The 27,894-nt window shown below is 37.4% G+C and overlaps 1 protein-coding gene across 1 annotated transcript; it reads right to left on the reverse strand.

Annotated features, from left to right (window-relative positions):
• Positions 1 to 21,735: 21,735 nt before the first annotated feature.
• LOC107477779 (protein NUCLEAR FUSION DEFECTIVE 4-like) lies at positions 21,736 to 23,896 on the reverse strand. Its single transcript, XM_016097851.3, has 2 exons — positions 23,517 to 23,896; positions 21,736 to 23,007 (listed from the first exon to the last, which is right to left on the reverse strand). The coding sequence occupies exons 1-2, from the start codon at positions 23,844 to 23,846 to the stop codon at positions 21,805 to 21,807; spliced, it is 1,533 nt and encodes a 510-aa protein (XP_015953337.1). The 5' UTR covers positions 23,847 to 23,896; the 3' UTR covers positions 21,736 to 21,804.
• Positions 23,897 to 27,894: the final 3,998 nt, after the last annotated feature.

The following is a 27,894-nucleotide window of genomic DNA, read 5'->3' on the forward strand; positions in this document are numbered from 1 at the left end:
TGAATCACTTATTCGAATAACCTATTCGATTATTTGACTCGAGTACCCTGTTCAATTAAGCTTACTCGATTTATTTAAAGGGTTTCGAAATCGAACCCACCTTGAGAACCTCCGCCTAAGGCTTGCGCGTGTGACTTTCCGAAAACTATTTATGTTTTCGACCGCTTTACCACTTCGAACCATTCACCTTCATCGAAAATATTTTTTCGATCAACAAATTGCCCCCTTAGATTAATGTGTTTACCTTCGATAAAATTATTGGAAGATAAAATACTTAATCCAAATTCAAACTTCAGTTTTTAAATCAGTAATAATTATCATTTAACTTCCCATTAATACTGACCCACTCAACACGTTTTTCGAGACTCACGCTTTCTCTTTCTTCCACTTCATTTTCCTAGCGAAGTTACCTCTATTCGCATTTCTTCTACAGTAACGACTACAGTAATACTTTAAATTCATCAATTTCACCTTTGTTCAAATTTCCCTGAACTCATTGCTTTCTAAATCCCTCTTACATCAAACCTCCTTATAGAATCTTCAACCTTTTGCTTCTTTTTTTCTATACTCTACAATGGCCGCTTCCTCTTCTCATGCTACTGCTCAAGACAAGGGTAAAGGCCATGTAGAAGCACCGCCAGCTCCACCATCCCTCCGCATATTGAACTAAGTCAACGATAAAGTCATTGGCAATCCTCAACTGCAAATTAATGATACCAGAATCTTAATCCCCTTCACAGTAGGTGAAGACACTGATTGTTTTCTCGGACCAATTGAATCCCTAGAGAGGGCCAACAAAAAACTTCCTTTCTTCCCCAATGCTGAAGGGGAAGATTTGTTGATTAACTAGGCTTTTAACATCTCCCAGTTCATCAATCAAAAACCTTTCAAGAATAATCCAAAGATTAACCCTCAAGGATTCGATTTCACAGCCTGGTACCAACGTCTTGAACCCACAAAGAATGCTGAATACAGGAACTACTAAGACTCTCTCATTTCTCACTTACAACACTCCCTTGGATGATTGGAGCCATGACTTGTTTTTGGAGTAGAACAACCAACAACTTCCACCTTCCTTGTGGAATGATTGGAATGTCCCTTTTGAATGTAGTCGCTATTACAGGACTCCCAATAAACCCTCCAGAGTGTGTCCCTAACATGCAGCCTGAGCACCAGTACATGTTACCTTATCCAATTCTTACAGTGACTTCATTGCTAACAACATGGGTGAAGAAGGCACTGACATTATAGATGATGAACATGTAGTTTTTTTTCTATTGGCTGAACGCAGTCCTTTTTATTCCTGAAGCATCCAGATGTCAAAGCTCTTTCTACCCTTAGCTGCTCCACTTCACGAAAAAAAAGTTCTTAACTTGGCCAAACTTCTTCTAGGGCATGTTTTTGAAGAACTTAGTCACTTCGTTCATTGTCTATGAGACAATAGTATAATCAATATAGGTGGCCCTCTTTGGCTTCTCCAAGTATGGCTCAATGCCATTTTCGAAAAATTTATGACGAAACCTGGAAGTGGTGGTACCGATAAATAGCACATCAAAGGTTTTTGATTAGCTGATTACAAACCCAACTTCCCAAATACACAATCAGATGAGGACCGATTCTGGGCTGTTTTTTCTCTCCTCCATTCCTGTAAAGATTTTGACAATGAAGATCTAGATTTTGCCCCTTTTCTGCGTCAAAATCGTGGCCCTGCGTGGCTTGATCGCTTACTCTTCCCACATGATATAGAGGAAAGTGAACTGGCTAATCGAAGCTGGGCAAATCTATTGGTTGTTCAAGTAATTCCTATAGGGTTACCCCAGCACAAAAAGAAAAAGCTCAAGGTGACCTTATATGCCCCTCATTTTACAGCCAGGCAACTGGGATTTTCACAGGCCATTCCAGTCCCTTTTTCTCGGAACAACAAGCCACTTTGCCAGGTTACTTTATATTCTCAACGTGACTTCGATTTCCTCATCGCAACAAATCACCAACACAAGGACCATTTCAATTTCCTTGCTTACGATCGTAGCTCATATATTACTAAGTCTTGTCTCGAATGGTAGACTAACTACTACTCTAGGTACAATCGTACTTTAGAGGCAATTCAGCAATCTGCCATTCAAACAGACCCTGCTGTTGAGGGTTCTTCCAAAATATTACAAAAAAGAAAAACTGATGCTACAGCCTCTTCTCGACAACCACCACACAAAAGTCGAAGGACTCCTACCAAGACATCCAGAAAGGTAACCATTATCACTTACTATCTTACTTATAACCATATACTTTAAACTAACTTCTTTTGATAATCAAATCTCTATATTAACTCTTAATTTCTTCACCAGTTACGCTTATAGCCGTCAAGTAAAAGTTCTGATGGGAGTGAACAGAACATTCGAAATATCTTTGCTGCTTCTCCCCAATCAGAGGATACAGCTGACTCAGATCCTGGCCTTCAATTAGTTCAAAAACCGAGACATATCCTGGTAATGCAATCGTCTCTATATGTGTTTTATTTAAGTTAAAACAAATTTTAACTTATGATTGTGTACCTTTTATATTCAGCCTACCACTGCTGCATATTCAATTGTATCTCCTGCGGTACCTGATCAGCCACCTCAACAACTACAACTTGATCCGGGACATTCCACGTCTCATGACTCGATTCAAGTCACAGGATCCACTCAGCCATTTCAAACTGTGTTTCCACCTTCCCATGCAACACAAATGGTTGATCTGACACTGGATCCTTTGCAGCATTCTCCAATAGATACTCAGATACTTGAGTTGAACTCACCAAACAACCAGGATGCAATTTCTGCTGAGGACCGAGTAGCTCCAGACTCTGATTCTATCTCTCGAGTTACTAAGACAACAAATTCAGACTCACCTCGATCTAAAGTCTTGGAAACTCCTCAAGGGCTCTCCAGCCCTCCTCAACAGGCTGAATTCCAAATTCCTCCTGGATCAGAATCTGGAAATTCAGGAGCTTCTACCACACCTACTAGTGCCACATTGGCCAACTTGATTTCTGTTTTAAATCGAATTATTCAAAAGGTCGAAGTTCCTGTTCCTGCTCCAACACTCCCTAGACCTACCTCATTTGGTCCGTTATTCGAGTTGGATGCTAACACTCGAGAGCAACTCCGATCACTTCTCAAACTCTTGGATCATCCTTCTGCTGCATGGATCAAGGAAACCCCCTCAACCAACTTTTATCTGATTTTCTGAATTCTACATTTGACTTCCCGGTTTCTACCCCTTATTCTGCCATAGTCCAACAATTCAAAGAGCTTGCCAATCATAGTGTAGCCTCCCAATATCAACTTCAGGAAATCGAAAACGAAGATGCTAAAATCAAAACTGAAATAAATAAATGTGCTTCTGCTTTTCAACCGAAAAAAGCTTCTCGTAAAGAATTTGACCTAAGGATTACCCATGCCATTTCTGTCCAAGCCTTTTATGATAAGGAAGAAATGAAACTTGAAGCAGAACTAACCCAAATTAATGAAGAGCTTGCCAACGTGCGTGAAAGACGGGCCGAGATAGGTGCTCCTCTGACTATTGCCCAGCAAGAGCAACATCATATCATTCAAGAAATTGTTTCTATTGAGACCAAACAAGAAGAATACAAGAAACAATTCGAGCAGGTCCAATTTGACAAATTCAAGCATATTGAAGAACTCTCTAACTTTAGACAATAAAAGGGCAAAGCTTCATTCAGAGTTGCCAAAACTCCTGGCACCTTGAAGTTCTTCTTTTTCGTCTTTATGTAATAGTTTTTATTTCTCCGGACTTATGCATGCTTAACTTTAATTTAGCCAACAGTAATATTGTTTCAAATATTTTCCATTGATCGAGTTAACTATTTTTCCTGACTCAATATCCTTAATCCGATAAGCATTTCCAGAATATGTCCCTATCACTTGAAAATGACCTTCCCAAGCATGGGACCATTTGCCAAGAAATTTCAATTTCTTTTCCATTGGCAAAATAACTTTCAAAACTAACTCGCCCATACTAAAAGATTTTTCCTTGATTCGACGATTATAACTTCAAGCAATACTCTCTTTCTGTCAAATTATATTCTCAAGTGCCAATATTCTCTCCGAATATAATTCATTTAATTCATCAAACATCGCATTCCAATAATCATCAACTGGTAGGTTACTTTGCTTTGACACCCTCAAAGTATTTAAATTAATTTCTAATGGCAACACCACTCATGGCCACAAACTAATTTATAAGGTGAAGTACCCATTGACCCTCTCGGTGAATTTCGATAAGCCCATAATACCTTGCTTAAAGTCTCATGCCATGTTCGAGACTTATTTCTGATATGTTTTTTTTATCAAACTTATCAGGATCTTATTTGCTGTCTCTACTTGTCCATTAGCCTGCGCATAATAAGGAGTCGAGGTAACCATATTGATATTCCTCGAGGCTGCAAAATTTTTAATTCGTTGACTAGTAAACATAGTTCCTTGATCAGTACTTAACATTTGAGGAATTCCAAATCGATGTATAATATGCTCCTCAATAAAGTTTATTATTTCACCTTGACCAACTTCTATTAGGGGAACTGCCTCCACCCATTTTGTGAAATAATCAATTGCTACCAAGATAAACTTGTGCTGTTTTGATGAAGGAGGATGAATCAAACCAATCAAATCTAAAGCGCAACCTCTAAATGGCCATGGTTTTATTATCGAATACAACTCAGATGTTGGGATCTGTTGTATCGAACCATGTTTTTGACATTCTTGACATGCCTTTGCATAATCGATACAATCTTTTATCATAGATGGCCAATACACATGATTGCGGTATAACACCCATTTCATCTTTTTTCCAGCTTGATGGGCACCACATATCCCATTATGAACTTCGCCCAAAGCGATGTTTTGATCATCTTGGCCCAAACATCTCAACAAACTCCCATCGATCCCTTTCTTATATAATTCATCAGCCATTATAACAAAATTCATTGCCTATAACTCTATTTTCCTTTCGGCTGACACATTGGAATTTTTTAAATACTGAGCAATAGGCTTTCTCCAATCAGTATCCTCCCATTCAATTATGTAAAAAACTTCTCTTTCATTTGCAGGCACTAAAATTTGACGAATACTAGATAATTTCTTAATAGTTTCTGGATTGACTTTATATCTCGAAGCAATTTAGGTTAATTCATTCACAATTTCGTTACCAATTCTAGGGATATGAACCAAAGATAATTTTCGAAAAGAAGTTAACAACTCCCAAGCAGTTATTAAATATTTCTGTAATGTCTCATTATTACACTTAAACTCTTTTGATAACTGCTTTAAAACCAACTGCGAGTCCCCTAATATTTGAATTTCCAAAGCTCCTTTCCTAATTAAAATTTCAAGACCCAAAATCAGAGCTTCATATTTGGCCACATTATTGGAACATGATATTTTAACTCGAACAAAAATTATGATGGAATACCTTCTGGCGAAATAATAAGGATTCCAACCCCTGCACCATTCTTATGCTTCGATCCATCAAAATATAATTTCCAATAACTGACTTCTACATCGATAATATTTGCTCCCTGGTCATTCAGATCTTTCGAATTATTCACAAGAAAATCTGCAATGACCTGTCTTTTGATAGCCTTAGCTGGGACATATTATAAATCAAACTCTATCAATGCTAACATCCATTTCCCTAGACGCCCTCGTAACATCGGGAAACTTAACATATATTTAATGAGATCATTCTGTGCTATAACTTTCACCGATTTAGCCACCATATAACACTTTAACTTCATACAGGCATGATACAAAGATAAACACAATTTCTCAATTGGGGAATACCTTGTTTCGATATCAGTTAGTACTCGACTAAGGTAATAAATGGCCCGCTCATCATCCTGGGCTAACATACACCCAATTGTGTGTTCAGATGCTGCAATGTATAATTTTAAAGGCTCACGTGGACAAACATTCGTCATAATCAGAGCTTTAGACAAATATGCCTTAATCGAATCAAACACTTATTGATGTTTAGGCGTCCATTCAAACTGGGAACCATTCCTTAATTTTACCAAAGGTGTAAATACTCAAGTTTGATTAGAAAGATTCGATATGAACCTCCGAAGATAATTCACCTTGCCCAAAAAGGATTGCACTTCTCTCTTCGATTTGGGTGTAGACAACGCCAAAATCGCATCAGCTTTATTTTTATTAATTGCAATTCCCTTTTTATGAACAACAAAACCCAAAAAATTTCCAGCCGAGACACCGAAAGCACACTTTAAAGGATTCATTTTTAATCATTTCTTTCTCATAGTGATGAATGCCTTTCTTAAATGATCAATATGCTGATTCACAGAAATCGATTTGACCATAACGTCATCGATATACACCTTCATAAATTTTCCAATAAACTCATGGAAATTAGCATTCATCGCCCGCTGATACGTTGCCCCAGCGTTCTTCAAACCAAAAAGCATAACTACCCATTCATATGTATCCAATGCCCCAGGACAACAAAAAGCAGTTTTGGACACGTCATCTTTTGCAATGAAGATTTGGTTATATCCAGAATAACCGTCCATAAAACTAAGAATTTTGTTTTCCACTGTAGAATCGATTAACATATCTGCAATCGGCATAAAATATTCATCTTTTGGAATAGCATTATTTAAATCTCGAAAATTAATGCATACTCGTAACTTCCCATTTTTCTTCATCACAGGGACAATATTCGAAATCCATTCAACATAGCGTGCAGCTTGAATACACTTCACTTTAATCAAGCATTCTATTTCTTCCTTAATTTTCTCATTGATTTCCAGAGCAAAACATTTTGGGGCTTGTTTCACAGGCCTGGCATTTGGTTTTAACGCTAACTGGTACTCCACAAGGGAACGATCAAGACCAGACATCTCATGATAATTCCAAGCAAAACAGTTTTTAAACTCATGTAAAAGACTAAAGAGTTTATTTCGAAAAGGATCAACAAGATCTTTACAAATATATGTAATTCGAACATCATCAAGAGTCCCTAAATTAATTTCTTCTAAGGGATCTTGAGATTCAAACCCTTGATAACAATCATCTTTTACTGAATATTTTTCAAAATCCAATGGTTCTAAATCATAGATGCAATCAAAAGTGAAATCAATAATGTTATCAGAAATAGAAGAAACTTGATCATTCATTATATTAATATTACTTGAATTTTCTACACAATGAGCCTCTGCTATCAGTCCGGCAATCTGGCTTACATTAGTACTTTCATTACAAGAAGCAATAAAATTATGACTAAATTCGACTAAAGACGTCGAATCGATATTATCATAACTAGAAAAAGTATTAACCCTATGTGATCCAACTTCATCAGAAGAATCATCTTTATTTTCTACAAAATGAAAATTACTTAAATAATTATGTAATGTTACCAGGTAGTCAGAAACTTCTTCAACCTGGTCCATAGAGCAATCTTCCGAAGATCGTCAAGTCAGGCAATCCCAACCAGTTGGTTCAAATCCCAACTTCGGATAATGCAACTTCACCGACAAACCTTTCGAGGACAAGTAACAACTTTCACAATTATAAGAATTCAGTGTTTGGTCAACATTAAGAGGTTTAAGCCTAGGATTATATATCCTAAAATCGACATGCATTTGTTCGACATATAAGTTCGAATATGCCTTGACGGTTTTAGGCTTGCCATCCTTCGTCCACAGAAGAACACTCTGATGCACAATAGAAGCTACTGCCCCCATACCATGGATCCAGTCCCGCCCCAGCAAAGCATTATAACTTGCTCTAGATGGGACAACCACAAACACAGTGTTGCGCTCAATCGAACCAACCCTAACAGTTAGAGTAACCAGCCCTCTCGCTGGAGTTGAAGTCCTACTAAAATCTGTCACAGCAATATTGGTGGGAACCAAATCATCAGGATATTTTCCCACTTTCATCAACATTCTCTCTGGCAAAAGACTAATTGCCGCCCCACCGTCGAATAAGACTTTGTTTATTTTGATCCACTTAAAGTAGTGGTTATATGGAGTGGGCGGAGATGGGACATTTGTTTTTCAGTAGGCCGAAGAAAATACCCCAGCTCATCTTCAATTCGAATGAAGGAGAAAGCTTTCTCATCCTCCAGATCATAATCTTCCTCTAGGTTACCTTTATACTCACTCAGATACTCGATTGGAATGATCGAAATCGTTCCTATCATGTCATCATCCCCTTCGTCAAAATACTCTTCATCAACATCGACATCTTTATTTTTATCAACTCCTGAGGATCGGGCTACTGCCTTACCTTTTTCCATCTTTGGAGGCGATTGAATTCCCTTTGGATAAGTCTCTCCATCAGAAAGAAAGACGATTCGAGAATGCACAGAAGGCATTGCCCCCTTGCTTACTTCTTTGCCTGCCTCTGACTGAGGTTTCTTACTCTGATTGAAATTTTTCCTTCCTCCTCTGCCTCTCGGATATCCCCTGGCTCGACCTCGATAGTAGCGATATTGTTTTCGAGAACGTGCTTGATGTCCCCATTGTGGATTACGTCGATACAGATGATCTCGTCTCTGGAACTCCAGACAGTTCCTAATCCACTGAACACCTATAGCTTGGGATCAGCTTAAAGGTGTTGATGAATGGAAAATTGATGGTATAGAATTTTACAAATAAAATCTTGTTGCAAGTATAGTTTCTAAACCAACAATAATCCTTTCATACAAAAATTTGTTTGTCACAAGTACAAACCCCTAATAAAACTAATAACCGAAGTATTTAAACCTCGGGTCGTCTCTCAAAGGAATTTCAGGGTAGTGTTCTTGTTATTGGTTATGGACATGTATATTTTGGGATTTTGAATAAGAAACAAGGAAAGTAAATTGCGAGAAAGTAAATGAAATTCAAAGGATAAAAAGGTCTTGGCAAGGTTTGGTGGTCAAGGATCTCTATTCTTATCACTAACTACAATATGATAATTGCAAGGATTAATCTCATTAAGTCATCCTCTAACAAGTGAAGAAAATTCAAATGAGCTATATCAATCCAAGTCCATAAGTCCTAGCTATTCACTAATTGAATTAATGAGAGCTAGAGTCAATGGCTATCAATTATCAACCACTTGGACATTAGTAACTCAAGAATTCCTAAGTTACCATCCCAAGCCAAGAACACAAAAATCTTCTCTAACATCCTTCCAAGCATTTTATCAAACACTTGGAAGGCATAAAAGGAAATCATAGTAAATTGACAACAAGAATGAAATCTAACAACTACTAATTGCAAAGAGTTAACAACAACAATCAAAGAAAGCACAATTGACATGAATTACCTCAAATTTCATTAAAAGAAAATAGAAGGAACAAGAATGTATCCACACAAAGCATAGGAAAAAAATAGAGGAAATTACAACAAGATAATAGAAGAACAAGATGTAGCAACAACAAATTGAAAGGTAAAAGTAGATGAAAGCAAGAATTAAAGCCTAGATCTAAGAGGAAATTAACCTAAACCTAATCTTAATTCTAGAGAGAATAGAGAGCTTCTCTCTCTAGAAAACTAACTAAACTACTTCTAAAACTAAACTATATGCTAAAAGTTGTTCATCCCCTTTCAATCCTTGGGTTTAATAACATCAGAAGTGAATTGAATTTGGGCCTGGAAACCCCAGAAATCGCCTCCAGCGGATTCACTTTAAGTGGGTCACGTGCGAGCACCGACGCGTACGCATGGGTCATGCGTACGCGTCGCTTGACATTTTTCCATCCACGCGTATGCGTAGGTCACGCGCACGCGTTGCCTTACGACATCACTTTCCACGTGTGCGTGTCTGCTGCGCGTGCGCGTCGATCTCAGCATCCCAAATCCTTGTTTTTCCATGAGTTCTCTACTTGCATGCCTTTCCTTTTCATCCCTTTGATCCATTCTTAGCCTTTCCAATTTGAATTCACTAACAAACATATCAAGGCATCTAGTGGAATCAAAGGTGAATTAAAATTAACACATTAAAGGCCTAAAAAGCATGTTTTCACACTTAAGTACAAATAAAAGAGAATCTACAAAACCATGCTATTTCATGGAATAAATGTGGGGAAAATGTGATAAAATCCCTTAAAGCAATAGCAATCAAATCGAATCCACAATAGAATTGAGTTATTAAAGATTTTTACAAACTTGCAAGAAGAGTGATGATCATAGGTGGAGACATGTAATTGAGCAATTGAACCCTCACCGGATGTGTATCTACTCTAGTCACTCAAGTGTTTGGGTTGATTCACTCCACTGTTGTAAAAACCAGACCGAACCGGCTGGTTCAATCGGAAAACCGATAAACCGGATCCTATACCGATCCGGTCCGATAGTTAGACCGTGGAAGAAAGAGAACCGATACAAACTTGTCAGACCTACCATAAACCGTTGAAAATCGGTCAAACTCGGTCAAAACCGGTCTGACCAAACCGATTGAAAATACAAATTTATTCAAAATGTTGGAGGGAGGGTTCGCACCCTTGACCTCATAGAACTAAAGCACTCTCACAGTCGCTAGGTTGTTACGCTTTTTATACATTTATACGCAAATTATAATATATATAAATATCTTTTATCAAATAATTTACTTTTATTTTATTTTTTTTTAATTTTAGTTATAAATTTGATCTTTTTAATTATATTTTTATTTAACAATAATTATAAATTCACTTATTCTTTCTTTTCATAATTATATAATATATATTAATACTTATTATTCTTGTTCCATATTATTTTAAAATAGTTTCATATTCTTAAAATGTTAGTGAAAATATGTATTTTAAATTTTTAGTTATTTTTTATTTATATAGGACCGGATTAAACCAGTGACTCACCGGTTGAATCAGTAACCCAGTGACCCAGTAACATGACCGGTTCGATCACCGGTTCGGTTCTGACAACTATGATTCACTCAATTCCTCCCTAATCATGCTTTCCAAGATTTATTTTTCATCTAACAATAATTATTTCATGCATGCATACAAATATCACGAGGTATTATTCATAGGTTGTAATGGGGCTAGGGTCAAGGTAGGATTGTATATGGTCAAGTGAGCTTGAAATTTGAATCTTTGATTAACTTAAGCTTCCCACCTAGCCTATGATAACCTATACAATTTAAGTACTAACCTAACTACCCATTCTTCACTTTTACACATACTCATGCATTTTCTTTTCACTTTACAACACATATGCATTGATTTTTATTGAACTTCACTTTGGGACATTTTTGTTCCCTTTTTATTCTTTCTTTTTCTTTTTCTTTTCTTTTTATATTTTTTTCTTTTCTTTTACATACTTTTTTTTTCTTTTTGATGTGCTTATATACAAATATATCAATGCATATAGTTTTACATTTAATTAATACATGAGCATGTACCCAATTCCCAATATTTTCAACAAAATACAAAAACACACTTTTACCTCAACCAAGGTTCCAAGTTTTTCCACACTTGAATGATAAACACTCACTAGCCTAAGCTAATCAAAGATCCAAATTAAGGACATTTATTATTTTTCGCTTTAAGGCTTGTAATGTGCTAAATTAAAGAATACAGTGGGTTAATCGTAGGCTCAAAGTTAGCTAACAAAGGTTGATAAAAGGTAAGGATATTTGGGTAAATGAGCTAAATGAAATGATGGTCTCAATCATATAAATGCATGAATACACGAAATAATGGACATATAGAATCAAACAAATCAAAGATTACAATCATAGAAAGAGAATAATGCACACAAGAAGGAAAATAAGTGGTTATAAGATGTAACCACGCAATTAGGCTCAAATCTCACAAGGTTGTGTGTTCTTAGCTCAAAAATCATGTTCCATAATATATATAATTCAAGCAAGTTCAATAAAAATTTTTCACTCAAATTAATTGGGATGTCAATGCCCTAATAAAAATGTTTCCTTAGAGAATTTCATTATTTTAACTAAGCTTATTATTATTATTATTTTATATATACCCAAAAACGCCGACTGGTCGGACGACCTCTCCACACTTAAAAGTTTGCACCGTCATTGGTGCACTCAAAGATGAGTAAGGGGTTACGGCAACTTCCCGAGTTGCTACCTTCAGCCGGTAGATCAACCGGTTGCTGCGTGTTCTTTCTCCCGCTTCCGTTTTTTGCTTATGAAAAATCATCCTGAAAATAGAAAACAGGATAAGAAGACAAGTAATTGCAAAAGCAAGGAAGCATTTGTTGTTGGAATGAGGTAATAATCATTAGAATGGAGTGAGTGAATTAGTGTGACATTAATGAAATATAGGTGTATGGGTCCTAAATTGCGCGCGGTTTAGAACACATGCACACTAACATAAAAAGCTTTGTCACAAGTTATACAAAAGAAGCATGCACTTCACTCACTTTAGTGTGCTTGAAATACTCTAAACTTGTAGGTTATAACAACCGAACAAGCGATAAAGAAGCATGAAAGCATTCAAGCAAATATACAACATATGGATGCGTATGATCAAGTAACACAACGCATTAAGATAAATGCACAACATTCAATATCAAGAAATCGCCTAATCAAAGAAAAGGATTCAAATCACATGGTGGCTAGCTACAACATGCAATTCAAAAAGATTTAGAATGCTTGAAGGAAATTTTCATTCACTTGGTATTCACAAAATGAAGCATGAAGAATTCAAAACCAAATGACAAATTATAATCCTCAATAAAGGATTCCAACAACAAAAATTAACAATGATGTTAAACTAACATCTTATCATCAGTTAGCAGCAATAGACGGCAAACAATATTAATAATCCAACACTCATGATGAAAAATAGAAAATAAAATGAAAATCTAAGTAACGAAACAACTAATTAACTAATAACTAAAAGAAATGGTTATAGATGATGTTTGGTAGTATTGGCTGATGGTTAAAGGGGGGAGAAAGAAGAGAAGAAGAGATAAGAAGGAAAGAAATGGGAAGAGGAGAGGAGAAGAAGGTGTATACACCAGGGTGATCCACGCGTATGCGTAGTGCACGCGTGCGTGTGGTGAGGTGAAATGGGATCGATGCGAACGCGTGGAGCATGCGTACACGCGGGTGGTATCAGAGAGAAGCGACGCATACGCATGAGTGACGCATACGCATGGGTAGATTTGTGCCACGGGCATAAAGTTGGCATGAAGTAGGCACAACTCTTGGGTTTACGTATGGAATGGTGAAACTTCTTAATCCACCCGTACGCGTGGGTCACGCGTGTGCGTGGATGCTCGAAAATGCTTGGTGCACGCGTACGCGTAGGTGACGCGTGCGCGTTGGTTTGTGCTCTATTTTTCAAAATTTTTCTAAGTTTTTGCACCAAACTAAGCATTCCAAACCTCCAAACAGCTACCAAAACACCATAAAACCTTATTCAACACACTAAACTACCAAATAAACTCAACAAATCAATCAAAACATGAGATTAAACTAAATTTACCAATATGTACAAAAGAGAAAAATGAAAGGAGTTTACCATGGTGGGGTGTCTCCCGCCTAACACTTTATTTATCGTCCTTAAGTTGGACTTATGGAGAGCTCCTCTCAAGGTGGCTTGTGCTTGAATTCTTCTCGAAACTCCCACTAATGCTTGGTTCTCTGTTGTGCTCCAAGATTTCTAACGAGTTGCACCAAGTCTTGATGGAGTCCTTCACAAGCTTGGGGATTCCAAAGTTGATCCTCTTCTTGTAATCCGGGATCCCACACTTTATTTTCACACCCGTCTTGAAGTTGATCATTATTAATTCATCCGGGTAGAAAGCAAGATGAATTCTCAATGAAGTGCCCAACAATCCTCAAAGACCCATCTAAATGAGCACTAGTCCAACCTTTGCATCTCATCTTTGATGCGTCAACTATAATGAACTTTGATTTACAATGCCAACCACTAACCGTCTCCCTTTTGCTCTTAAAGCCACAAAGATGTCTAAGTTGACCATCCGTCTCAAGCAAACTATATTCAAATGGAATCAAAAAGCTTATGGATGAGAGATTTACCCACTTGAATGAAGGAATTGATGGTGATGGCTTGGGGAGAGATATCTCCAATGTGCTAGCAAGCTTTACTCCCTTGTGTTCTTCCTTGACAACTTCCACCTCTTCACAAACTTTTTCAATTTCAATCCTTTGCTCATCAATTTCATCTAATTCTTTTCCATCACTCAAATCATAAATGGGAGGTTGAGAGAGATCTACCTCCATATTGCTTTCTATCTCATCGGGAGAAAGTTCTTCAAGCTCAAAGGATTCACCACCAAGAATCTTTGATGCTTGATCTTCATCTCCAAGGGAACTCGATTCTTGCTTCATCCCCCTCCAAGTCTTCATTCAAAATTTGTTTTGGAGGTTGTGCACTCTCCTCCTCGACATCCAATTCAATCTTTTTGGAGGAATTCTCTATGATTTTAGCTTCCCATGGAGGTTTCGCATCTTCTAAGTCTTCAACCACTTCTTCCTTTTCTTCAATGATCATAGGTTTCTCCAATTGTTCTAACACAAAGTAATATTCCTCCTTCTCCACCAGAGTTTCCAATCTCTCCTTCATGCTATGCTCTTCAAGTGATTCTCCACATGTGGCCATAGGAGTTCTTTGAGTGTTCAAGCATTGGGAGGCTAATCGGCTTACTACCTCAGTCAAGGTAGCCATAAATTCTAGTGTCTCCCTTTGTATTTCTCTTTGTCCTTGAGGTAACATAGTGAGAGAATCATCTATTGGGGCTTGGGGTGGATAGGAGGGTTCATTATTTTGGAAAAAAGGGTGTATAATAGGAAGGTGGTTTTTCTTGGTAAGGATATGGAGGTGGTGTATATTGAGATGGTTCTCAGAAGTATTGATATTGGAATGGTGGTGGTTCTATGTGTGGCTCATATGGCTCAAAAGATGGTTGGTATGGTGGATAAGGATTAGGGTCATATGGAGGTGTTTGGTGGTAGGGGGCTTGTGAGTGTGGTGGTTCAAAACTATGTTGAGGAGGGGTTCATAGGTATATGGTGGTGGTTCTTGATAGTCACAATAAGAGTCACCATAACCATTGTCTTGGTATGCATCATAGAATGGCTCTTGTTCATAGTGCATTGGTGGAGGTTGTTGCCAAGAGGATTGATCACATGCATATGGCTCCTCCCACCTTTGATTGTCCCATCCTTGATGCATGTTGTCATTGAAATTTACATCTCCTATAACATAATGAGAACCAAACTCATAGCCAAAGTGAGAATTCATAGTGAAAAGAGAAAATAAGAAACAAAAGCTAATAAGGAATAATGAAACAAAGTCCTAAAACTAGCAAAAACTAACAGGCAATCCAAAAATCAAGCTATTCATAATACTCACATATATACAATAACTAATAACATAACACCATTGCAACTCCCCGGCAACGGTGCCATTTTGATGAACGGAAAATTGATGGTATAGAATTTCACAAATGAAATCTTGTTGCAAGTATAGTTTCTAAACCAAAAATAATCCTTTCATACAAAAATTTGTTTGTCACAAGTACAAACCCCTAATAAAACTAATAACCGAAGTATTTAAACCTCGGGTCGTCTCTCAAAGGAATTGCAGGGTAGTGTTCTTATTATTGGTTATGGACATGTATATTTTGGGTTTTTGAATAAGAAACAAGGAAAGTAAATTGCGAGAAAGTAAATAAAATTCAAAGGATAAAAAGGTCTTGGCAAGGTTTGGTGGTCAAGGATCTCTATCCTTATCACTAACCACAATATGATAATTGTAAGGATTAATCTCATTAAGTCATCCTTTAACAAGTGAAGGAAAGTCAAATGAGCTATATCAATCCAAGTCCATAAGTCCTACCTATTCACTAATTGAATTAATGAGAGCTAGAGTCAATGGCTATCAATTATCAACCACTTGGACATTAGTAACTCAAGAATTCCTAAGTTACCATCCCAAGCTAAGAACACAAAAATATACTCTAACATCCTTCCAAGCTTTTTATCAAACACTTGAAAGGCATAAAAGGAAAGCATAGTAAATTGACAACAAGAATGAATCTAACAACTACTAATTGCAAAGAGTTAACAACAACAATCAAAGAAAGCACAATTAACATGAATTACCTCAAATTGCATTAAAAGAAAATAGAAGGAACAAGAATGTATCCACAACAAAGTATAGAAACAAAATAGAGAAAATTACAACAAGAGAATAGAAGAACAAGATATAGCAACAAGAAATTGAAAGGTAAAAGTTGATGAAAGCAACAATTAAAGCCTAGATCTAAGAGGAAATTAACCTAAACCTAATCCTAATTCTAGAGAGAAGAGAGAGCTTCTCTCTCTAGAAAACTAACTAAACTACTTCTAAAACTAAACTATATGCTAAAAGTTGTTGATCCCCTTTCAATCCTTGGGTTTAATAACATCATAAGTGAATTGGATTTGGGCTTGGGAAGCCCAAAAATCGCCCCCAACATATTCACTTTAAGTGGGTCATGTGCGAGCACCGACGCGTACGCATGGGTCACACGTACGCGTCGCTTTACATTTTTCCATCCACGCGTACGCATAGTTCACGTGTACGCGTCGCCTTGTGACGTCGCTTTCCACGCGTGCGCATCTACTACGCGTGCGCGTCGATCTCAGCATCCCAAATCCTTGTTTTTCCATGAGCTCTCCACTTGCATTCCTTTTCTCTTCATCCCTTTGAACCATTCTTAGCCTTTCCAATCTGAATTCACTAACAAACATATCAAGGCATCTAGTGGAATCAAAGGTGAATTAAAATTAACACATTAAAAGCCTAAAAAGCATATTTTCACACTTAAGCACAAATAAAAGAGAATCTACAAAACCATGCTATTTCATGGAATAAATGTGGCAGAAAGGTGATAAAATCCCTTAAAATCAATACAAGATAAATAAGCCCAAAAATAGGGTTTATCAGGTGTAGCCACATTTTGTTGAGGGGTCTTTGAGCCAGAACCTTCTATGCACCGAATCGACTGTCTCTAGCGCGCCTGCTCTTCTCTATGATCCAATTCTTTCTTCATCCTTTCTTTTTCAAACATTGCCGCTGCTTCAGCATCAAAAATAGCATTGCACTGAGGACACAGAGATACATCTCGGTCTTTGATCTTTTGCTGAACCAGAAAGTCCAATAAACCATTCCCTGCTCTGGGGTATACAGATCTCACTTGTAACTCAAAGTCATCCAGAGTCACATCAAAATCATATGACATGCCAACCATGTTCACTCCAAAACATGGCTCGACAAAGCTGGCATCGATATCGAAGGGGTCAACATCAACCTTCATTTCTTTCTTGCCATCATCGAATTTCAACCATCCTTCCATTATTGCCTCCTGAATTAAGTCCCTGAAATGAACACAACTATTAGTCAAATAACTTGTTGCTTAGTGAAACTTGCAATAAGGTTTCCCTTTTAAACCCTTAGGCATAATTAATTGTTTATCTTTAAGCAACACATCAAAAATCTGATCAGATTTTGAAATATCAAAACTATATTTCTTTCCACTTTTTATTTTTGAATCATCCAAGTTTTCACTACTAGGAAGCTTTTTAAGTAAGGAACAAACATATGGAGGGCCTTTCTTAAGTTCAGCCAAATCAACTTTTGTTTCGAAATCAAGCTCCTCTTCTGAAGACTCCATAGTTACATAAGCAACTTTTTCTTTTCGAGTAAAAGGTTTACTCTTTGATCTTTGCTCACTCCTATACTTCTCTTTCTCTTTTTCATGAGTTCGGTCTAACGAACTTTTTCATCCAAATGGGCTAAATCAGGAATATACACATTAAGCAGCTTTCTGCGCATATAAAATCCTAACTCCACAGTTGCTATTTTCACTATCTCACTCTCAAGAAATGACATGTAACATCTACTTCTAGCGTTCTTAAAACGTATTAGATAATCATCAATGGTTTCACCATCTTCACGTTTTAAGGCCACTGGATCTGTAACTGCTACATTCATTTTCTCTCGATAAAACTGAGCGTGAAAAGCAGTTTCTAACTGATTCCATGTTGTGATCGAATTTGGTCTAAGATTCGAAAACCAAGTGAATGCATTTTTCGTCAAAGAAGAAGGAAAAAACTTCATTTTCAAATTTTCATCCTTAGCTAAGTTCCCAATCTCGATGAAATAGCGAGCAACATGTTCAGTGGTTGATTCTCTAACCTCTCCAGCAAATTTTGTGACTATCTTTGGAATTTTTACCCCTTTTGGCACTTCGGCCATTTGAACTACTTGGGAAAAAGTAGATACAAAGTGTGGTTGATTCATAAAACCAATATTCAAACCCACTCTATTGAGTACTTCTTCCACAATTCTAGTGATTTGATAACGTTCACTGCCATGATTAGCACGTAATCTGACTAAAACGTCATCGGCATTTTGACCTCGGGGAGCTACATTTTCTATCCCTTCGTTGTTTCCCCTGGCATTATGCCCTTCACCTTCATCATAATCAACAATTTGAGCAGTCCATTCGACTTTTCTAGCAAGACGCTCGAATTTTGATTCATGATCAGCCATCATGGGATTTGGAATTGTAGTCATTTGTTGGGTCAATAAATTGACTAAGTCATGATGACTTTCCTCTACTTGGTGTCGATATACTGCCATCGAATTAGTAGGATTCGAAGTAGAGCCCACATTATAATCATGAGAGTACTCAAAATGTTGTTGTGGGTTTTGAGTGCTATTCACTCCACTTGCATTCCCAAAGCGAATAGGCGGAACGAAACCACCCACCGGTGGGGTATAACCAAGAGGAAGACCATAAAGAGGCCAACCAATGGTTAGTGGAGGTTGAAATGGTGGCAAGGGACCACGTGGACGAATATTGCATCCCACATTTCTAATTTGAACAGTTGTAACTGCTATACTTTCAATTCCAATTGCACCTTTCAAACGTGAAGATATGTCAGCCTATTGCATGGACATTGGTATGCTATCATTGATGGATGAACCACCATTCACATTCGATAACTCATCAGCCATGTGAATGATCTTTCCACTTCGTAATCGCATACACTAAGTAACACTGGAAAAATTTGTTTGACACACTTCGATTTCAAAATTGTCCCACCAGACGTGCCAACTTGTTTTGTCAATTTTTAGCAAATCAATGGTAGTTCGTGATAAACCCCATTTTTAAGGTTTATCTTGTATGGAATTTGGGGGTTTTATCAATATTCTTTCACACTTATCCATATAAAATGCATGGTTTTATGTTTCTTTCCGAATTTTACTTCATGGTTGAGAACATGCTTCTTTGGCCATAATTATGCTACATTTTAATCCTCTTCTATTGCCATTCGATGTCATGATATGTTTGTTAAGTGATTTCAGAGTTTATAGGGCAAGAATGGCCTAAAAGAGAGGAAGGAAGCATGCATAAATGGAAGGAGCATGGAAAAATGGGGCTTTGGAGCTTAAGTAGCAACGCGTACGCGTGGATGCATGCTGCTGGGAATCAGCGCGCAAAGTTGGCGCATTCGCGTGTCTGGGCAAAAACTCCGTGGACGCGTACGCGTGCCTTGTGCGTACGCATCAATCGCAAAAACTCCAAGGACGCGCACGCGTGACCCACGCGTACGCGTTAGTGCTCGCACGTGATTTTTAAGTGAAATTGTGGCTGGCAACTTCACAAGAGCTGTGGGGCCCAATTTGAACTAATTCTAAAGGAAAAATATCTAAAAGGAGCAAGGGATGAAGGGGATTGTCATGATTCACGCATTAGATACACTTTTAGTTAGTTTTGGAAGTTAGGTTCTAGAGAGAAAAACTCTCACTTCTCTCTAGATTTTTGCTTTCTCAATTTCAATTTCTCTTGGATCCATTGGTGAGATCTATTGTCAATTCAATTCTACATTGCTTCAATTTGTGGATCTAATTCTTCTACTCTCAATTTAGTGTTTTTGTTGCTCAAGTTACTTTGGATCTTAATTAGATTTGGATCTTGTTACTTTGATTTCTATTAATGCATTGATGTATTTCATGTTCATTATTGTTAATTGTTTGATTGTTGTTAATTGCTTGTAGTAGATAACTTTGATTTGAATTTTTTTCTTAATTTCATAATGTCTTTCATTCTTTCTCACCAAGTGTTTGAAGAAATGTTCATTATAGCTATGGAGTAGATTTCTCATTCTTGGCTTGGGGGTTGAGTTATTGGAGATACTTGAATTGTCAATGTCGTCCTTTGTTGATTACCAATTAGAAATTGCTAATTGACTTGAATGCCACTAAAGCTAGTCTTTCCTTAGGGTTTGACTAGAACTTGTAGACTCAAATTGATTATCTCCACTTGACTTTCCTTCCTAGTTAGAGGTTGACTAAGTAGAACAATAACCAATTCTTGTCACAATTGATGGAGATTATGATGATAGAACTTTCAATTCTTACCCCTAGCCAATGCTTTTACATTGATTGATTGTCATTCACCTTTATTGGCTTAGTTTCTTAAATCCTTACCAAAACACCAAGAGAACTCATATTCAATGATGTGCATCTTAGGGCAATTCCTAGGGAGAACGACTCGGGATTCTACTCCTGGTTATTAATTTTGAATTGTGGTGACACATTTTCTAAGTTTGATGTGGAATTGCTTGTTACTCACGACGAACTTAATTGATAAATTCTAGACCATCATGAAATTCTCTCATCAGTTCGATATCTAGTGATCTGGGAGCGAAATCTACTCTTTTTTGTAGGTACCAGTTTCTAAAAGTGCATCAAAACGTGCTCGATTTGCCGAAAATTGAGAATGAAAATAAATTAAAATTGATAACTTAAAGAAAGAAATTAAAAGATAAAATTTTCAAAGAGAAAACGTACTTAAAATAGGAAATACTTGTGTTAAAATTAAAGGAAAACAGTAGAATGCCTTCGACTGGGTCAAAGAACTTTGACATGAAAATTTAAAATGCAGAAATTAGTAAATCGGACAAAGAAGATAAAGGATACTTGAAAGAATAAAGTTTACAAATAAGTAAATTGAAAGAATAGAAGAAAATATGGAAGGAACCCTACAGGAAAGTTTATTTGTTTGCAGACTCAGAAATTTCCTGGGATGTAAGTGTGCTTGAGTGTTTTTCTGAGTACAAAATTCTAACCCTTATTCTCTAAGACTTCCTAGTATTTATAATCTATTTTAAATAACTGACAATTAATTACAATAAATTACAATATCACAGTCTTGAATACATTTTTCTAAGTAACCGTTCCCACCATTTGATTATGAACGTTTTTCATAATTTCCTCGTGTAATGAGAGCTTTTAACTTCTCCATTACCATAATTATTCGAATCACTTATTCGAATAACTTATTCGATTATTTGACTCGAGTACCCTGTTCGATTAAACTTACTCAATTTATTTAAAGGACTTCGAAATCGAACCCGCCTTGAGAACCTCGCCTAAGGCTTGCGCGTGTGACTTTCTAAAAACTATTTGTATTTTCCGCTGCCTTACCACTTCGAACCATTCACCTTCATCAAAAATATTTTTTCGATCAACAAGTAGTTATAACTATATAATATAATAGAATGTAATGTATATTATGATTATAGATATAACTATATAATAATAGAATGAAATGTATATTATGATTAGGCATAATAAGAAAATGCAATAATAGCTTGAGCATTATATATTGAACTAAAATGATGATATCTAGCGAGTGGTGAGACGGTTGTGTTGTTCTCATTAAAGAGTATGATTTCATTTGAAATTGCAGTGATTCTTGTAGCCATGCACACATTGCTACAACTAAACCCTCCCCTTATTGGTTCATCCTCTTAAAAAACCATCATGTAATTGGTATGCATGTTTGGTTCTGAAGAACAGGAGGAGACTAGAAAGCAGTCCGAGGACAGCCGTGCAAGCCCAGCACACAAAAGTCCAGAAGTAGCACTGCCTGCCAATGCACACGCCGGAATTTGTGTTGGCGTCGTAGAGTAAGGCGGACAGGAAGCCGTAGACCAGGGATCCAATTGGGATGTTTGTTATGAGAAGGTTGTGATTGACGGCAACACTGTTGGGACCAAAGAGTTCCGACGTGACAGAGACGGCAGCAGCGAATATGAATCCGGAACTGAAGCCTATCAACGCCGTGCCTATGGGGAGTGCGAGGGGAGTTTGTGATAGCGCCATGAATGTGAATGCAACCGGGGTGGGTATTAGTGCAATGCATAGCCAACCAGTCCTTGCAAAGTACAATTTGCTACCAATATAGTCGGGTAGAGCCGAAAGCAAGCGACCGAAGAAGGAAAAGGAGGCATACACCATCACAAGTGTAGAAATCTCACAACTCGTGCCCACTGACTCCGCAATCTGTCCCAGGTTATTGCTATACACAAGCCCAATAGTTCCTCCGCAAATGTAGGTAACGTAGTAGAGCCAGAAATCCAGCCTTCCAAGAACGGCGCTGCCACACTGCTCTTCTTCCAGCATCCTCTTGCAGCTAATGATGAGTTCCTTATGCAGCTCGAGGTCGTCATCATGAACTGCTGGACGAGACCACGAGCTGGCATAAGCAACGAATAAGGGCAAGAGAAGAAGGAAAATGGCGCCCCCCAAGAAGAGCCTGTTGGATGCCACATCCCCCGCGGATGCATGGGAGGCAAATAGGAGGAGGTAGAGGCCAGTGAGAGTGGCCAGCAAGTTGAGTACCAGGAACATGATGGAGTCGCGACTGTTACTGTTAGAGTGATCATGATGAGCAGGAGAGTGGGGCATAATTGGGGCGAAGAAGGCGGCGGCGAAGGAGACGAGAAGGGGAAGAAGGGCATTGAGAAGCAGATAGAGAGTAGGAGATGAAGGGTCTATTGAATTGGCGGCCAGCGTGTAGAGTGCCCCGCTCACACCATTGAAGCTTACAGTGAGGGACAGTGCCAGTGCTCTCTTCACCGGGAAGCTCCTTATGCACAGAACAAAGCACACTGTGTTGAACCAACATATGCTCACCCCTCCTAACACACTCACAACGAACACCTGAAATCATTATTAAAGGCATATCAGAGCTACGTATGAGCTGGACACGTGCAACATACACCCATTTTCCAGTACGGACAAAAAGCTAACATGCAATTTCTTTATATATTAATTTATGAACTAGCTAGTGGCCTCCTCTTTCTATTATTAAGCTATGTTTCATATATGATATTAATCAACACTACTAATCCTTTAAATTTTGCATTTTAATTTAAATAATATTATTATCCATATGATTGATCAACAAGCAACCATTTAACCAGAAAACAAGTGTAATGTATGTATCAACGTAAATTTAATGTGCGATCAATTTTAAGCGGCCAGGGAGAGGAAGAAGAACTGGCCTCTATATATGCATACCATTCTGATTCGATATGATAATAGTGCATTTAGCAATCGTCTAAAGATGCTTGCGGTAACAAATTAAATTAGCTTATAAACTAAACAATATCTTTACGACTAATAAGCTAGCATAAGTCATGTGTTTTGATTTTGGAGATAGGGTTTACCAGAAAATAAGGGAGGTGGATGAAGCCTTGGAGAAGGAGCCACTGGAGGCCGTAGCTGACAAAGCCCATGGCGGCGGCGATGAACATGACGGCAGGAAGAGGGAAGTACATGAGGGCGAAGCCGGAGGACCAGCCAAAGAGCTTGCCCATGTCGTTGGCGGTGGCTAGGTAGTTGAGCTGCATCTGCGATATGTTGAGGGCGGATTTCATGGCGGAGGAGTACTGCGAGAAATCGAAGTTGGTGCCGGTGAAGGCCTGCAGCCATATGGTGACCACCACAATTATCCACTTGCGAGAATTTCCCAACATAATCTCACTGCCTCCTTTCATTCTTGAAACTTGTTCTCAGAAGAAACTAACAGATAGAATATGGTTAATTGTATTTTACGTTATGTTATTGTTTGCTTTAATTTGTGATACAGAGAAATCAATATGTTATATATATATAGCTGTTCTTTTCTTCTTTTTGTATTACATCTGCGCCCCCACCTTCGTGCATGTGTCCTCTTTCTTTCTCTTTTTTTTCCTTTCATTATTCACAACAATTAATTTCTCCTTTCTCTTAATATTATATATACATTTGTACTTTTTTATTCAATATTGTCTTGTATATCTCTGTTGGATTTTGCATTCCCGGATTAGTTTTAAATAAATGCTGATGACTACAGGACTAAGAAAGTAAGAATTCATTATTGATCAAATGCTACTTTGAAGGTTGGGGGATTTTATTGTTTCTGCCACTACACACATATACAAGTATAAAACATGAAAATTTCTTATCTTCTTTCTTTAATTCTAAGTTCAAGTAAATAATGCAAATATGCAAATATATATTTATTTAAAGCTGAGGAACCTCACTATTATATTCATGTATGTTACCATGCTGGCATATATATATACCCCTGATTATATTGCACGCTAGATTTGAGTTTGTGATAAGGCTGCGCGGTCTGGGATTTAGATAGAGATATTGATTGATTAGGAAATGACGATTTATACGATTTTCATGCCACATGCCTGCGTTCAGAATCTGAGTGCATGCAGTACCATGTTTGGTGTCTTGGTTAATTGATTCCATTATTAATCATAATTATTTTCTTAAGTAACGTGGAATCGTATCATCATTAATCATCATATATATAATCCTTGTCGTTTTTCTAGGGTTCATTATAATAGTAGAGAATATAATTATTAATCAACTAGTCCAACTGTCCAAGGTTTAATGTCTCCCCTTGTTTCTTCCGTGTTGTGGATCGTGCTAGCAGAATATACAAATTTGTTATTATTTTAAATTTAAGTTATTTTATTTTTTAATTAGTTATTGTTGTAATCACTTTCAATTAAAATTATAACGAATTTATCCATCTATAATAAATTATAATATAATTTATAATTGAATTCAATCAGTTTTTTATAAAAAAAATAGATCGGAGTATAATTCTAAACTATATATATTGTTATTCGGTAAAAAGAATTGGATGAAGTTTCCTGTGTCTATCTGGTCCATGTAGGACATTGAGAAGCTTCATTTCATAAAGTTTCAGGTAATGGTGAGGAAAAATTACTGTATACATATTGTACTGTACTCTTAAGATCTCGAAAAAAATCGAGTCACACTTCGGCACAACGGTTCTATTCTAATAGAACGCTTTTCACAATTTTAAAAGAGATTAGTCGTCACAATCTTAAAAGGAGATCAGTCATCATAATCTCAAAAAAAAAAAATTTAATTGTTGAACTACACACCAAGCTATAAAACGAGCTGTGGCATCAATAATAAAACACACAAAAAGAAATACTTCGTCTACAAGACAACACACTTCGGAACTATATCCGCAATCATATATATATTCTTTATAATTATTTAGTTTATTTCTCTATTAACTTGAGCGTCGAAGTCCTTTTTGCAGGTACCACGCTCGAGTCCAAGTTCACGAGGATGTCATCAATCCGATTAAAGCTATCAGGCATACCAAGGTCAACGGAGAGCCGACGTATAGCTCGGACAGAGTATCCTTTTCGCGGTCACGTCAACAACAACCTCTTCCCTTTCTTTCAACAGACGTTCAAGAGACGCCACTTTCTCAACCACCACATGCTGCTCCGAACTCAACAACTCAGTAGCACGACCAACACGCAATAGCCGAAAAGCAACAATCTGAAACAACAACATAACCGATAAAAACACTTTACAAAGACGAAAAAAGAAAGAGACAAAAACAAAATCCTACCTGAATAAATTTTCCCATCCCCTCGATTCCCGTCCGACGTGTGAGACCCATATCTCCAGGATAATAGGAAAACCCGATCTGCAAGTTTGGAAATCAAAAATTGGTCGCTCCATAAATAATGTAAGTTCACCCTAGGAATAAAACCATGCAGTCTTTGTTGCCTTTCAAAAACAGACTTCACAGCAGCACTTTAGTCACCCTCAGAGATCACTTCCAAAGACTTTTCCGACTCAGTCCTCCTCCTTTTTGGAGAGGGAGGAGGCTGAGCAGTGGAAAACGTGACATCCTCATCTGCCTCTTTCACAACCCCAGAAACACTCCCACCTTTCTCATCCTTTTTCTTCAAATAAGCCTAAAACTTAGCAGCATTTAGATTCGGCACCCTACTATCTGCCACCTCAAAAATTAGAAAGTTAACAAATACACAATTAGACAAAATCAAAACACATAAAAAAATTACTTATATACAATTCCAGCCCTTCCATGTCATTTTTCTCTTCATATTTCAATAAATCAGAAATAGACAAACATTCTCCAGCAGCAAAGTTTTTAACTAAAAACTCTAATAAATAGTCCTCTTCCTCACTTCTCTCACTAGCTTCGAGGATTTGCAAGGGTTCTAAACACCAATACAAAGGAAATTTCTCTATCATCTCGTCATCTAAATAGAAAGGATATACAGAATCGAAAGACCGAACCTTCACAAACATCGACTTAAAGTTTTTAAAAGAAGATTTATATAACAAAAAGAGAGAACGGTCAGGGAAGCTATTTAGAAATACCTAAAACCCTTTACAAACCCCTTTAGATTGAAACAAAGAAAAGAAAATATTCAGAGAAGGGGGAGACTTCAGAAAGCTCATCAGAATCTCAAATGCACACAAAAATGCCCATGAATTTGGATGCAACTGCGATGGAGCACAGTTCAACTGAGTCAAAACCTTACATTCAAAATCTGAAAACGGAAACCTCACATGCAACTCAGACAATCAAGGAAAATACATATAAAAATAACCCTAATCCCCTCTCCTCTCGCAAACCCTCTTCTCACTAGAACAGGGAAGAAACTCAACGCAAACGCCAAAATCCCCCTGACAAACCTTGGGGCTTCTAAAGCACGAAGCGACTCCTGATCGCAATATGACGATGCACGAGTCTTCACATCAACATGAACCCAATGATAAGGATTCTCTTTATTCACTTCGACAACTTTCACCTTGTCTTTCTCTTTTTTTAGCCATTTTTTCAGATAATAAATAGAGGGGAAGAAATGAAAGAAGCACTGAGAAGATGAAAAGACAAATAGAAGAGGAGAAGACTAACCTCTAGAAGACATGTCTTCTTACACTTATCAAACTTTTTGCAAACTGAAGTCGTATTTCGTAAACGTCACAAGTTTAATTACAACCCACTATTTTAGTGGGAAGTTGAAACAGTAACAATTACGCACCCAAATGCAAAACGGTCCGGCTCCATCATAGCTAAGTGCGGAATTTATTGCAGCCAATTTACAAAGCAAAATATTTTTTCAAAAAGCATTTTTATTTTTATGTTTTTTGAAATCCATTTATTTTTTAGCCCAAGTTTAAAACGCGCGTTGAGCTTCGGGGCTCCAGTATTTTACCTCAAAATTTTGAGGTGTAACTTAAGTGAAAAGCTCAACTTGCTGCAACTACATCAAGTCAAGCGTGGGGGCTGTGTACTGTACCCCTAAGATCTCGAAAAAAACCGAGTCATACCTCGGCACAACGGCTCTATCCCAACAGAACGCTCCCCACAATCTTGGAAGGAGATCAGTCGCTACAATCTTGGAAGGAGATCAGTCACCATAATCTCGGAAGAATTTGACTATTGACCTACACACCGAGCTATAAAACGAGTTGTGGCATCAATGATAAAACACACAAGAAGAAATACTTCGTCTAAAAGACAACACACTTTGAAACTATATCCGCAATCATATATATACTCTTTATTTAGTTTATTTCTCTATTGACTTAGGTGTCGGAGTCCTTTTTGCAGGTACCACGCTCGGGTCCAAGTTCACAAAGATATCATCATTCTGATTAAAGCTATCAGGCTCACCAAGGTCAACGAAGAGCCGACGTATAGCTCGGACAGAGTATCCTTGCAAGAACACATATATA

The sequence above is a fragment of the Arachis duranensis genome, unplaced genomic scaffold (genome assembly GCF_000817695.3).
Source record: "Arachis duranensis cultivar V14167 unplaced genomic scaffold, aradu.V14167.gnm2.J7QH unplaced_Scaffold_165934, whole genome shotgun sequence".
In the NCBI taxonomy this organism is placed as follows: domain Eukaryota; kingdom Viridiplantae; phylum Streptophyta; class Magnoliopsida; order Fabales; family Fabaceae; genus Arachis; species Arachis duranensis.